The following is a 15468-nucleotide window of genomic DNA, read 5'->3' as shown; positions in this document are numbered from 1 at the left end:
ATTGTTAATTGCCGTAGTGGGGGCTATAAGATTGCCCAGTGTTTGGGCTCTCCTATATACGAACCTAGGGTGGACAGGAAGAAGCTCACCTACCACTTTGTCTTTCTGTAAGACAGGCCAGTGTTTGCGGATAATGCGAACAAATTTATTATAACCCGCATGGAACTGTGTCACAAATGGCAGAGTGTAACCTGTTCCGATGTATTGCTATTGCTTGAGTCCTTTTTGAATGGTGGTTCAAATAGAGAACCCCTATCTGTTTGGGCCAGCTCGTTTTTCGTTTTATCCAATAGCGGCCTGGGGTACCCCTTTTCCAGAAATTTCTTAGTCAGAAAGCTTGATTCCATATTCCAATAGTCCTCAATCGTTGAGCAATTGCGTCTAATCCTCGTAAATTGCCCTTTTGGGATGTTTGTAAGCCAAACCGGGAGGTGACAGCTGGTAAGGTGTATAAAGCTATTAGAATCTACCATCTTCCGGTGGCATTTAGTGTGCAATTGATTATTCCCCACATAAATGGTAAGATCCAAAAAATTAACCTCCACAGGGCTTGTGTGAGAAGTAAATTCCAGGCCACAGGAATTGTTGTTAAGTCCCAATAAAAAGGTACTGAGCTCAACTTGGGACCCTTCCCATATAAACAAAATGTCGTCAATAAAACGACGCCACATCACCAGACCGGGACATAGTTTACCTTCCTTATATATATGAGACTCCTCCCATTTGGCAACATAGATGTTAGCATAACTTGGGGCTCTGCTGCCCGGGGATTCAGGAAAATGGCCGCCGCGATCTCCATCTGTGCACGCGCGGAATCCCGCGGCCATTTTCCTGAAGCCCCGGGCAGCAGAGCGCTCCATCTGCGCACGCGCGGCCACAGGAAAGATGGCCGCGCCCACCGGTAAACGGCTGAATAGCGCAGATCGCGCTCTTTTTCATCTCCTGGGCAGTGGATATTCTCTGTTGGACATGCGCACACCACTACGCCACCAACGTAATGATGAGCCTGATCTGGGGGAGAAACAGCGCTGTCACCACGCCCATAGGACCAGACCAGCGTGAGTGACAGCAGAAAACGGCGACTTTACAAACGTATTTCAGCAGCATAGGTGGGTAATAAAGGCACACAAAAGACACTAATGTAACGCCCAGCTCTGCCCCTATTTAACGCAATTTTTAGCTCATCTTCAAAAAACGGGGTGACAGGTTCCCTTTAAGGAACATTTTTAAAATATACAAAAAGGTTTTTTAGGACATCCCCTTTCTCCTCACTTTAAGGACAAACACAACCAGTCCCTGAGGAATGTCATTTTTTGTGGTATACAGATTGTTCCTCATAACCAAAGGGGTGGGGATTACCTGAAGAAAATGTCCAGGGTCGAATCCCAATGGATTTTTAATCTAAACAGTCTGGCCCCTATGGGCCTGAACTACGAGTTAGAACTATACGCGTTTTAACTTTTAGAAATGGGGTGGTTCTTGTTCAAAATTTTAATCAAATCTTGTGTAATTGTTTTATCCAAATTTCCAATAAATAGTTGTATACTAGTATATCCTCTTTTTGAGGTTTTTTACATATATTTATATTTATATTATCATTTATATGTTGTTTTCACATGGTTTTTAATCTTTATATAAGTAGCACCTGTTGTACCATAGCGGTATATTTTACCATAGTGGTATATTTTAACATCCTTTTCTAGTTTTAATAGTATTAATAAAGGCAATTTAGTCCTATTTTAAATATTTGTGAAGGCGTCTAATGTCCTGGGCAACTTTACTTTAGACTTTTCTGCAGCATCTTACATACTTCTTAAATGATCCCATTTATACATTAAGTGTAGGGGAAACATGTTCTCGTCCACTATAATGAATGGGTTAGTAGTGACAATCATTGCGCATTTATATCTTTTTGTGATCCGGTTCCTTAGGGGTTAACATGTCAATTATATTGGACAACTATATATAACCATCGGCAGGGAGGGGGCGGTAACCCTGACGAAGAGGGACGGAGTCCCTCGAAACGCGTTGGTTAGCTTTTTGCCCCATTCCAAGCTCCATAGCTTTGTGACGTCACACGCTGCAGAGCAGTGTCAGCCATTTTTTTCAGCCGCGCATCCAGGATCACTACCGGCCGGGGCGCTTCTGGCTCTGCGCGTCCTTCAACCACTCCAACTGCTGCAGTTTACTCCTGCCGCCAGGTTATCCTGAACCCCCAGCAACGACATCCACTGGCTGTAACCCCTATTGTTACTATCTTCCACGATTTAGGTAAGGAGCAAGTGCTTATCATCACCTCGACGTATTATTATTATCAGCCTTGGTATTTCTATTATCTATAGTCTGTGGGCGCAGCAGGGTTTTGCAAAACCCACATCAGTCTATTTCAGTGTTTTAGCGCGATACCTTATTCTTTAGTGTTTTCTGGTTCACCTGTAGGTGTGACAGGTGTGGCACGGCACCTGTCCGGTATCAGCAGCTTGCACGTACCCATCACTAGCGCCAGTGTGTTACTTTTCTTTTTGTAGATTGAAAAGCATATATTGCCATTTATATCGATGGCCCTCACACACCTCCAGTGACTGAAAAATGAAAACATTATTGGTCTTGAAAAAAAATGACAGCACAAGCAATTTTTTTTTTCCACAAATTAAATGAAAAAAAAGTACAAGATTTACATCACCGTAATCGTACTGACCTGTAGAATCATATCACCATTTCATCTTTACAAGCACAACAAACATCATAGAAGCAAAACATCAAGAGATATTGCCGAATTCCTTTTTTTTAATTTATTTTTTAGTAATTTCACTGCACTAGGATTTTTTTTCCTGTTTTTCAGTACACAACATAGTAAAATCGATGATGTTATTCAAAAGTACAAACCATCCCTCAAAAAGCAAGGCCTCATGCCATGTCGGTAGAAAGATAAAAAAAATGGTGGTACTTGTTGAAAGGTGAGAAAAAAACGAAATATCAAAAATGTCTAATTGCTTGGTCCTTAAGAGGTTAAAGGGCAAGGCCACTTCATAGCTGATGTTAAGAAATAGATTTTAAAAACACAGTTTGATTAAAGTTTTATATTAAATGAAATCTAGATATAAAATGTGACAGTTTGCATAGTGGACATAAGATGCAGATTGCTGGATTTATAAACTGAAGGAAGCAGGTTTACAAACAGGAGATTATTATGTCGTTACTTTTTTATTGCAATGATTTTGTCATGTCTACTTTATTTTAGTATGTGAAAGTTGTGTTTCTGACAAATGTCAGCATTGCGGTTAACCTAAGTATTCCTATGTTATTTTGCAGGCATTGAGGAAGGTCTCGAGTTAACCATGTAAGTCTGTTCTCTTGAATTTATATTGTATGATTAAGATAACATAAACGTAAGAAATGTGAAGTGGAAATCTGTATTACAAACTAAAAGGTAACTGTGGTAATTACTGTATTTATGTTCCAATGTACTAGAACTATTCACCAAACTTTTCAGGAACAGTTTTCCATTGGTTTCTATGATGTCTATGCCAGAAGTTTGTTTACTTGCTACCTGGAAAGCAATTTAGACTATATCATGAAATATTTGCTAATGATATTTCTTAGGGTGTATTCACACTGCGCTATGTATTGGGGGTGCAGTAACTGCTTCATTATGAAATTCAGCCATAGGCAGGCTTCAATAATGAGCTTGAGTCAAGTCATTATTTTTGGTAGGTGATATTAGTTGTGCCCACCCCCATAGACTATAATGGGTATGTGTTCTATTCGTGAAAAACACAGATAGGATACAAACGTGCAGCATGGACATCATACTAAGGCCTAATACAAAGGCCTCTTTCACACTGTGCTTTGCCCCGTCGGGGCATGCGTCCGAACACCATGCAAGACCATTCCATGAGTATGCAACATTGACTGTTATTGGGCCGACAGAGTCACTGTGTGCTCTGTCGTGCATAATTTTTGAGCATATACGCCTTCTGGAGATGGACACTCAGACACTACAGACTGCGTTTGAGTGTTCGCTTCCAGTAGGCGTATATGCCCAAATCCCATTTTGCGGAGGGTTTGGACGTAAGCCCCAACGGGACCAATGAATGTGGGACAAAGTACAGTGTGAAAGGGGCCTTAGTATTAGGCCTCATAAAGATATCCATGCTGCACGTACATGTCCTTTCTGTTTTTCATGATTAGATCACATACCCATTACAGTCTGTGAGGTAGGCTCGGTTTATGTCACCTACCAAAAATAATGGCTTGATTCAAGCTTGATATACAGTACAGACCAAAAGTTTGGACACACTTTCTCATTTAAAGATTTTTCTGTATTTTCATGACTGAAAATTGTACATTCACACTGAAGGCATCAAAACTATGAATTAACACATGTGGAATTATATACTTAACAAAAAAGTGTGAAACAACTGAAATTATGTCTTATATTCTAGGTTCTTCAAAGTAGCCACCTTTTGCTTTGATGACTGCTTTGCACACTCTTAATATGCAAATTGCCTCTTCTGAGAAAAAGAGGACTTAACTCTATAGCGCCACCTGTTGGAAGTAGCGATCCTACAAGTCACAATCAACCCTTTAACGAGTCGTGCAATATGACTTAGGATAAAAGCCAAATCAGTATCTCAATTCGCGGACACGGTGTTTCGGGCTGTTGGCCCTCGTCAGTGCAAAGCATGAGAACTGATTTGGCTAGGTGAGAGGCTCTGGACTGGGGTCTAAGAGGTAACGTTTCTCCTTATGAAGAGTGACATACCAGCTGGCTTGTCAAGGTAAGGAGGCGTATTCGCCGTGCAATGCGCTATAGAGTTAAGTCCTCTTTTTCTCAGAAGAGGCAATTTGCATATTTATATTCCCAGAGGAGCATTGCACGGCGAATAAGCCTCCTTACCTTGACAAGCCAGCTGGTATGTCACTCTCCATAAGGAGAAACGTTACCCATTAGACCCCTTGCACACTCTTGGCATTCTCTTGATGAGCTTCAAGAGGTAGTCACCGGGAATGATTTTCACTTCACAGGTGTGCCCTGTCAGGTTTAATAAGTGGGATTTCTTGCCTTATAAATGGGGTTGGGACCATCAGTTGTGTTGTGTTGTGCAGAAGTCTGGTGGATACACAGCTGATAGTCCTACTGAATAGACTGTTAGAATTTGTATTATGGCAAGAAAAAAGCAGCTAAGTAAAGAAAAACAAGTGGCCATCATTACTTTAAAAAATGAAGGTCAGTCAGTCCGAAAAATTGGGAAAACTTTGAAAGTGTTCCCAATTGCAGTGGCAAAAACCATCAAGCGCTACAAAGAAACTGGCTCACATGAGGACCGTCCCAGGAAAGGAAGACCAAGAGTCACCTCTGCTTCTGAGGATAAGTTTATCCGAGTCACCAGCCTCAGAAATCGCAGGTTAACAGCAGCTCAGATTAGAGACCAGGTCAATGCCACACAGAGTTCTAGCAGCAGACACATCTCTACAACAACTGTTAAGAGGAGACTTTGTGCAGCAGGCCTTCGTGGTAAAACAGCTGCTAGGAAACCACTGCTAAGGACAGGCAACAAGCAGAAGAGACTTGTATGGTCTAAAGAACACAAGAAATAGACATTAGACCAGTGGAAATCTGTGCTTTGGTCTGATGAGTCCAAATTTGAGATCTTTGGTTCCAACCACCATGTCTTTGAGCGACGCAGAAAAGGTGAACGGATGGACTCTACATGCCTGGTTCCCACCGTGAAGCATGGAGAAGGAGGTGTGAGTGTGGGGGTGCTTTGCTGGTGACACTGTTGGGGATTTATTCAAAATTGAAGGCATACTGAACCAGCATGGCTACCACAGCATCTTGCAGCGGCATGCTATTCCATCCGGTTTGCATTTAGTTGGACCATCATTTATTTTTCAACAGGACAATGACCCCAAACACACCTCCAGAATGTGTAAGGGCTATTTGACCAAGAAGGAGAGTGATGGGGGTGCTACGCCATATGACCTGGCCTCCACAGTCACCAGACCTGAACCCAATCGAGATTGTTTGGGGTGAGCTGGACCGCAGAGTGAAGGCAAAAGGGGCCAACAAGTGCTAAGCATCTGTGGGAACTCCTTCAAGATTGTTGGAAGACCATTCCCGGTGACTACCTCTTGAAGCTCATCAAGAGAATGCCAAGAGTGAGCAAAGCAGTCATCAAAGCAAAAGGTGGCTACTTTGAAGAACCTAGAATATAAAATATATATAAGTATATAATTCCACATGTGTTAATTCATAGTTTTGATGCCTTCAGTGTGAATATACAATTTTCACAGTCTTAAAAATACAGAAAAATCTTTAAATGAGAAAGTGTGTCCAAACTGTACATGCCTACCTCTAGCAGAATTTCATCATGGCTCAGTTACTGCACCTCCAGTTCCAGTGGTAACGTACCTTCTTGTTCGCTTTCCTGTCCATCTGGGTCCTCTCTGATCCGCTGGGGAATTCTTTCTTTATATTCCAGATAAAGAGAGACAAAGGCAAGTTCAAACTTGAAACAAACAATTTTACTTGGTTCTAATCTCAGCTCGTCCAGTTCACAATTAGGTACAGCACAGGTTACTTCCCAAGACACATCATATTCTGTCCCTGTGCTCTCCCTCTTCTCTGTAGTAATACCACCGGGTTGCACCATTGTCCCCGGTACTGCAGCACTTTGTCAGACTAACTGTAGGAGTTCCCTGTCTGTTTCGCACCAGACATGCAGGCGTCTTCCTAAGTAACTGACCGCCATCATGACACAGCTGTTCTGTATTCCTTCTTGGCAAACATTATCCTTAGGCCCTGGACGACCTGAGCTCCTTTACTTGTAGAACATTACGTGGCTCAACTGCCCTGCATGGGCTCTGAGGCCCTTCTGACTCAATACAGGAAATCCTTCTAGCTTACTCCAGTTGACCCCACCTAATTTAACTAGTTCCTATCATCTTATCCAATTGCTGTCTTATGCTATTGTGCCCCCCGCTAGTGGGCTAATTTGAATACTACACTATCCCTAGAAAATAACGTGTACATGGCATCAATAATCTTACTATACACAACATTCAACAGTTACATACAATATAGCAGCAGAGCATGTTAAACACACCAGTTCATCAGGGACGTATAACGCGGGTCAGAGAAAATGGGCACAGCTTGTCTTTGTGCACCCCTTACAAGAGCGTGGATGCCAAGGACCAATACAAGTCTCTGTGCTCATGAAAAACACATGCAGCACATGGATGCTCTTAGTGTACAATCTGTGTGCTGTCTATGATTAACATTGCAAAGTATAGTAGAAGCTTTGTCATTTATTTCTTTATTCATCCATGAAAAACACTTGTAAAATGGTGATTTTTTTTTTATCATAAACAGTGTTGATACAGTAACTTTGTTCAGCCACAGGAGGTCACCCTTGAGTAATAGACAGGATAATTACAATGTTGTTGCAGTAATTTTGGTCAGCCACCGGAGGTCACCCATGAGTTAAAGACAATAAGATTCTGGAAACAGGACAGTTACCTCAGAGAGAGTTTCTGGGCGTTTGAGATGAAGCAGCGCGTTGATAAAGAGTGGGGAATCCAGATCTTGAGGCATTCCTGTTTTTGGACTGTCTTCAAAAGGAGATTTGTAGTTAAATTTCCGCGCTGCCGCTAAGATGAATTTCAGGAGAGTATAGTTGATTCACAGTGGTTTTATTCAACGCGTTTCAGGGGTCTCATGCCCCCTTCATCAGGAAATACCACACAGAATATACAGGCATCACAGGTATAAATAGTTTTGCTAGGTTAAAAAAATGAGCTCCACCAGGTCAGATGACTGTGTCAAAGTTCAATGATAACACACCATTAACAATTCAAACGATTAGAGAGGTATATACAATGACAAAATACAATGACTTCTTTTATGTTTCTAGACAATAGTTCCAAATTTGCAACATTAAGGAGGAAATTTAAAATTTAAAAAAAAAAAAAAAATCTCTACTTAAATGGACAAGAACCTGTAAGAAAAAGAGCTACTCCAGTTTAGAAGCGAATGCCTTACAGATGGACTACCGTGTGAAATCAACAAGTTGCTATTTTCTTATTGTGAATCCATTGGAATCTTTATATTAAATGTGGAATAAAATCATGTTTTATTATTTTCCATTAAAAAATATAAATATATATATGAGAATTAATTTGTCGTGGTTTGGGGTGATCTAAAATTACGAAAATTATAATTAGTGAGTTTAAAATTGCGTCATGTACATAAGAGTAACAATTTAAGCAGCAAACCAGCGCTCGAAGTGAGCGCAGAAACAAAATGAAAGTGACACTTCACCTGTCCAAGGACCAATAATAGATATATTTAACAAGAGACAATATAACATTGCCAAGGGAGGGGAATGAATGAATACACAGCACTCGGTGACCTCAAAGAACAGCAGATAAACTGGGACGCCTGGCAGCAGAGAAAAGGATGATTGAGTTAAGTGCTCCTGTCGGGAGGGGTCATTACACCCTGTGAAGCTGCCACAATCAGCACCAGCTCCCTGGATTTAATCTCAAGAGTAGTGTTGAGCATTCCGATACCGCAAGTATCGGGTATCGGCCGATATTTGCTGTATCGGAATTCCGATACCGAGATCTGATACTTTTGTGGTATCGGGTATCGGTATCGAAACAACATTAATGTGTAAAATAAAGAATTAAAATAAAAAATATTGCTATACTCACCTCTCCGACGCAGCCTGGACCTCACCGAGGGAACCGGCAGCGTTCTTTGCTTAAAATGCGTGCTTTTCCTTCCTTCCGTGACGTCACGGCTTCTGATTGGTCGCGTGCCGCCCATGTGGCCACGACGCGACCAATCACAGCAAGCCGTGACGTAATTTTCAGGTCCTTCTAGGCATTAAGTATTTTAAAATTACGTTCCGGATTTGTGATTGGTCGCGTCGCGGTCACATGGGCGACGCGACCAATCACAAGCCGTGACGTCACGGGAGGCTGGACACGCACGCATTTTAAAATGCGCGCGTGTCCTGCCTCCCGTGACGTCCCGGCTTGTGATTGGTCGCGTCGCCCATGTGACCGCGACGCGACCAATCACAAGCCAGAACGTAATTTTAAAATCCTGAAGGACCTAAAATTACGTCACGGCTTGCTGTGATTGGTCGTGTCGCGGCCACATGGGCGGCACGCGACCAATCACAAGCCGGGACTTCACGTAAGGAAGTAAACGCGCGAATTTTAAGCAAACAACGCTGCCGGTTCCCTCGGTGAGGTCCAGGCTGCGTCGGAGAGGTGAGTATAGCAATATTTTTTATTTTAATTCTTTCTTTTACACATTAATATGGATCCCAGGGCCTGAAGGAGAGTTTCCTCTCCTTCAGACCCTGGGAACCATCAGGGATACCGTCCGATACTTGAGTCCCATTGACTTGTATTGGTATCGGGTATCGGTATCGGATTGGATCCGATACTTTGCCGGTATCGGCCGATACTTTCCGATACCGATACTTTCAAGTATCGGACGGTATCTCTCAACACTACTCAAGAGTCAAAAAGCATTATTCAGGACACAGTTGTGATGGAGACAATTTGTATGTAATAAAGGAGTGAAAACGCTCCTCTCCAGGGCAGACTCAGACTATGCCCACATGAGGAGTTTGAGGAAATTACAACTAAACATATCAATGAATGACTCCAAGATAATCCTAAATGAAAATGTAAATTTAAATCTTAAGTGGCTCACAGCACAAAGGATTAAAAAATCAATCATAACTATACAAATAAAAATATAAATATAGATATATCAAATTCATAAAAAAGGGGGGGGAGGGCTACGCATTCAGATAAAACCTTGGTAGTTTCTTTAAATATATATAAATAAAAATATAAAAGTGGGGGGGTGGAGAAGAAAAAAAAAAAATGTACTATTCAGATGAAAACCTCAGTTATTTCATTTAAGCCTTGTGGTTTTAGGCTCCCTAATTTGTAGATCCAATATACTTCTTTCCTATTTAGTTTCATGGATCTATTAGGTACATGCTTAGGTATATGATCAATAGGGCTGATTTTTAATAGTTTAAAGTCCTTATTATGCACTAGGGCATAATGTCTGGACAGACCATGAGTGAGTAAGCCTTTTTTTATATTGTGACGATGGGAATTCAGTCTGAGGTGAAGGGGCTGTGTGGTTCTCCCCACATACTGTTTACCACACAGCCCCTTCACCTCAGACTGAATTCCCAATGTCTGTCCAGACATTATGCCCTAGTGCATAATAAGGACTTTAAACTATTAAAAATCAGCCCTATTGATCATATACCTAAGCATGTACATAATAGATCCATGAAACTAAATAGGAAAGAAGTATATTGGATCTACAAATTAGGGAGCCTAAAACCACAAGGCTTAAATGAAATAACTGAGGTTTTCATCTGAATAGTACATTTTTTTTTTCTTCTCCACCCCCCCACTTTTATATTTTTATTTATATATATTTAAAGAAACTACCAAGGTTTTATCTGAATGCGTAGCCCTCCCCCCTTTTTTATGAATTTGATATATCTATATTTATATTTTTATTGATATATCTATATTTATATTTTTATTTGTATAGTTATGATTGATTTTTTAATCCTTTGTGCTGTGAGCCACTTAAGATTTAAATTTACATTTTCATTTAGGATTATCTTGGAGTCATTCATTGATATGTTTAGTTGTAATTTCCTCAAACTCCTCATGTGGGCATAGTCTGAGTCTGCCCTGGAGAGGAGCGTTTTCCCTCCTTTATTACATACAAATTGTCTCCATCACAACTGTGTCCTGAATAATGCTTTTTGACTCTTGAGATTAAATCCAGGGAGCTGGTGCTGATTGTGGCAGCTTCACAGGGTGTAATGACCCCTCCCGACAGGAGCACTTAACTCAATCATCCTTTTCTCTGCTGCCAGGCGTCCCAGTTTATCTGCTGTTCTTTGAGGTCACCGAGTGCTGTGTATTCATTCATTCCCCTCCCTTGGCAATGTTATATTGTCTCTTGTTAAATATATCTATTATTGGTCCTTGGACAGGTGAAGTGTCACTTTCATTTTGTTTCTGCGCTCACTTCGAGCGCTGGTTTGCTGCTTAAATTGTTACTCTTATGTACATGACGCAATTTTAAACTCACTAATTATAATTTTCGTAATTTTAGATCACCCCAAACCACGACAAATTAATTCTCATATATATATATTTTTTAATGGAAAATAATAAAACATGATTTTATTCCACAATTAATGTAAAGATTCCAATGGATTCACGATAAGAAAATAGCAACTTGTTGATTCCACACGGTAGTCCATCTGTAAGGCATTCGCTTCTGAACTGGAGTAGCTCTTTTTCTTACAGGTTCTTGTCCATTTAAGTAGAGATTTTTTTTTTTTTTTTTTAATTTTAAATTTCCTCCTTAATGTTGCAAATTTGGAACTATTGTCTAGAAACATAAAAGAAGTCATTGTATTTTGTCATTGTATATACCTCTCTAATCGTTTGAATTATTAATGGTGTGTTATCATTGAACTTTGACACTGAGTCATCTGACCTGGTGGAGCTCATTTTTTTAACCTAGCAAAACTATTTATACCTGTGATGCATGTATATTCTGTGTGGTATTTCCTGATGAAGGGGGCATGAGACCCCTGAAACGCGTTGAATAAAACCACTGTGAATCAACTATACTCTCCTGAAATTCATCTTAGCGGCAGCGCGGAAATTTAACTACAAATCTCCTTTTGAAGACATTAATTTCTCTGGTCGGTGAAGACCTGTGGATCTGCAGCAGCCGCTATCTACATGCTCTAATCTCATCCTAACCAGGTGAGCAAATTTGGTGTATATTCTCCTCTGTGTAACGTGGATAAGACCCTATTGCGCTCTTTGTCTCCCCATTGTTTTACAATGTTTTTGGACTGTGTGATTTCAAGAAAGCTATTCTTGTGAGTAAACAGAGAAGTGTGACCGGTCACCGACTGTGTAGTTAGCTAGGGATAGCTAGATTGGAATCACAGCCTATTTAAGGACAGTCTTGTATTAAGAATTGCATGATAACTAATAGACACTGTGTTGATTCCTGCGCTTCACGATTCTGGCTGAGGGATATTCCTGGAATTATTTGTGAACTTTATCTGGATCTGCATCAGAAGATTTGGTGGCTCAAATACCAATTTAATCCGCTGCTGGATGTCTGTATAACAAATTCAGTTATTTACCATTGAAGCATATATTGTGAAAGAGTACACTCTGAGCACTCAACAATAAGACAGTGCACTGTTATGATCCGGTGACCTTGGAGCCGCATGAGACTTTCTCAGGAGTAGGTGGAACCTGTACTGACCGCAAACCCTAAACTGTCACCGCAACTAGAAGTAGCCGTGGGGTGTATTTAACACATCCTAGACACCTCGACACAGCCGGAGGACTAAATACCCCTATAGATGGAAATGGGAATTCTATCTTGCCTCAGAGCAGAACCCCAAAGGATAGGCAGCCCCCCACAAATATTGACTGTGAGTATTAGAGGAAAGACACACGCAGGCAGAAATCAGGATTTAGCAAAAGAGGCCACGCTAGCTAAATAGGAAAGAATAGGACAGAATACTAAGCGGTCAGTATTAAAACCCTAAAAATATCCACAGCAGATAATACAAAAATTCCACCATCTAACTAAAGACATGGAATGTATATCTGCTGTTATGGACTGGTGATTTAGCAGCGACATGCGACTAGCTCTGAGCAGGTGGTAACTATACTGACCGCAGTTCCTGATCTTAACACAACACTAGAAGTAGCCGTGGGATGTTCCTGTCACTCCCTGGACACCTCGTCACAGCCGGAGAACTAGCTACCCCTAAAGGTAGAAACAGGAAAGCTATCTTGCCTCAGAGAAAATCCCCAAAGGACAGACAGCCCCCCACAATTAATGACTGTGAGAGGAGAAGGAAATGACATACATAGAATGAAACAAGATTCAGCAAAGGAGGCCACTTCTAGCTAGATAGATAGTACAGGACAGAGCACTGTGCGGTCAGTAATAAAAACTAGAAAAAGTCCACCGCAGAGAAATGCAAAAATCTCCACACCTGACTAAAGGTGTGGAGGGCAAAGTCTGATGCCCAGAGCTTCCAGCTTAGCTGAATAGATCCATACTAATAAGCTGGACAAATGAGCAAAACATAGAATGTGCTGAACAATAAGTCCACAACAAGAGGACTGCAAAAGGACAAGCAAGGACTTATCTTTGCTGAACAGGTCAGAGTGTCAGGGAAATCCAAAAGAGCCGAGACTCCAAGCAGGAACAATGGACAACTGGCATTGATTAAGGGATAAGGCCAGACTAAAATAGCCGAGCCAGAAAGACGATCAGTGGAAGCAGCTGCTGATGCTAAATCCAAGAAGCAGCCATACCACTCAAAACCACCGGAGGGAGCCCAAGAGCAGAACTCACAAAAGTGCTACTCAAAACCACCGGAGGGAGCCCAAGAGCGGAATTCACAACAATCTGCATCTCCTGAGAATCCAACTTGACTGAAATATCCAAACACAGTCTAAGCTGGACAAGAAAAAACATTGAATAGTACTGAATTGTAAAGCACACAGCATGTGTGCTGAGAAACAAAACCAGACACTTATATTAGCTGATTTGGCAGCAGGGCAGGAGGAACCAGACAGAGATGCAAAACCTCCAAGAACAATGGACAACTGGCAAGGGCTAATGAATCCTGCACACCTAAATATCCCAGTCAGAGCTGCAGTCAGCAGGGACACCTGCCCAGGATTGCAACCCAGGGACAACTGCATTACTATCAACAACCACCGGAGGGAACCCAAGAGCAGAATTCACAACAGTACCCCCCCTTGAAGAGGGGTCACCGAACCCTCACCAGAGCCCCCAGGCCGATCCGGATGAGCCAGATGAAAGGCACGGACCAAATCAGCAGCATGGACATCAGAGGCAAAAACCCAAGAATTATCCTCCTGGCCATAACTCTTCCATTTGACAAGGTAATGAAGCCTCCGCCTCGAAAAGCGAGAATCCAAAATCTTCTCAACCACATACTCCAACTCCCCATCAACCAACACAGGGGCCGGAGGATCAACAGAGGGAACAACGGGCACCACATATTTCCGCAATAAAGATCTATGGAAGACATTATGGATAGCAAAAAAAGCCAGAAGGGCCAATCGAAAAGACACCGGATTAATAATCTCAGAGATCCTATAAGGACCAATAAAGCGAGGCTTAAACATAGGGGAAGAAACCTTCATAGGAACCTGACGGGAAGACAACCAGACCAGATCCCCAACCCGAAGCCGGGAACCAACACACCGACGACGGTTAGCAAAACGTTGAGCCCCCTCCTGAGACAAAACCAAATTGTCCACCACATGAGCCCAAATCTGCTGCAACCTGTCAACCACACAATCCACACCAGGACAGTCAGAAGGCTCAACCTGCCCCGAAGAAAAACTAGCCGAACTAGCCCGATTATTAAGGGCAAACTCGGCCAATGGCAAGAAAGCCACCCAATCATCCTGATCAGCAGACACAAAGCATCTCAGATAATTTTCTAAAGTCTGATAAGTTCTCTTGGTCTGGCCATTTGTCTGAGGATGGAATGCGGAAGAAAAAGACAAATCAATGCCCAGCTTAGCACAAAAGGCCCGCCAAAACCGAGAAACAAACTGGGAACCTCTGTCGGACACAATATTCTCCGGAATACCATGCAAACGAACCACATGCTGAAAAAACAACGGAACCAAATCAGAAAAGGAAGGCAATTTAGGCAAAGGCACCAAATGGACCATCTTAGAGAACCGGTCACAAACAACCCAGATGACAGACATCTTCTTGGAAACCGGAAGATCAGAAATAAAATCCATAGAAATATGCGTCCAGGGCCTCTCAGGGACCGGCAAAGGCAAAAGCAACCCACTAGCACGGGAACAACAAGGCTTGGCCCACGCACAAGTCCCACAGGACTGCACAAAAGAACGCACATCACGTGATAAAGAAGGCCACCGAAAGGACCTACCAACCAAATCTCTGGTACCAAAAATACCAGGATGGCCAGCCAACACAGAACAATGAACCTCAGAAATCACTCTACTAGTCCATCTATCAGGAATAAACAGTTTCCCCACTGGACAGCGGTCAGGTTTGTCAGCCTGAAATTCCTGAAGAACCCGTCGTAAATCAGGGGAAATGGCAGAAAGGACCACCCCTTCTTTCAGAATGCCGACCGGTTCAAGGACCTCAGGAGAATCAGGCAAAAAACTCCTAGAGAGGGCATCAGCCTTAATATTCTTAGAACCCGGAAGATACGAGACCACGAAATCAAAACGGGAAAAAAACAAGGACCATCGAGCCTGTCTAGGATTCAGCCGCCTGGCAGACTCGAGGTAAATCAGATTTTTATGATCGGTCAAGACCACAATACG

The 15468-nt window shown here is 42.0% G+C and overlaps 1 protein-coding gene across 1 annotated transcript in view; it reads left to right on the top strand.

Moving 5' to 3' along the window:
- NHERF4 (NHERF family PDZ scaffold protein 4) overlaps positions 1-15468 on the top strand; it is a 247570-nt gene that overhangs the window by 41956 nt on the left and 190146 nt on the right. Inside the window, exon 2 of the mRNA XM_077250577.1 lies at positions 3313-3340. Within this exon, the coding sequence (XP_077106692.1) occupies positions 3313-3340 (28 nt within the window). The remainder of the gene's footprint in view (positions 1-3312; positions 3341-15468) is intronic.

This window comes from Ranitomeya variabilis, chromosome 4, assembly GCF_051348905.1.
Source record: "Ranitomeya variabilis isolate aRanVar5 chromosome 4, aRanVar5.hap1, whole genome shotgun sequence".
Classification (NCBI taxonomy): Eukaryota; Metazoa; Chordata; class Amphibia; order Anura; family Dendrobatidae; genus Ranitomeya; species Ranitomeya variabilis.
Note: the sequence above shows the minus strand (reverse complement) of the source record. Positions and strands in the feature narration are given on the sequence as shown.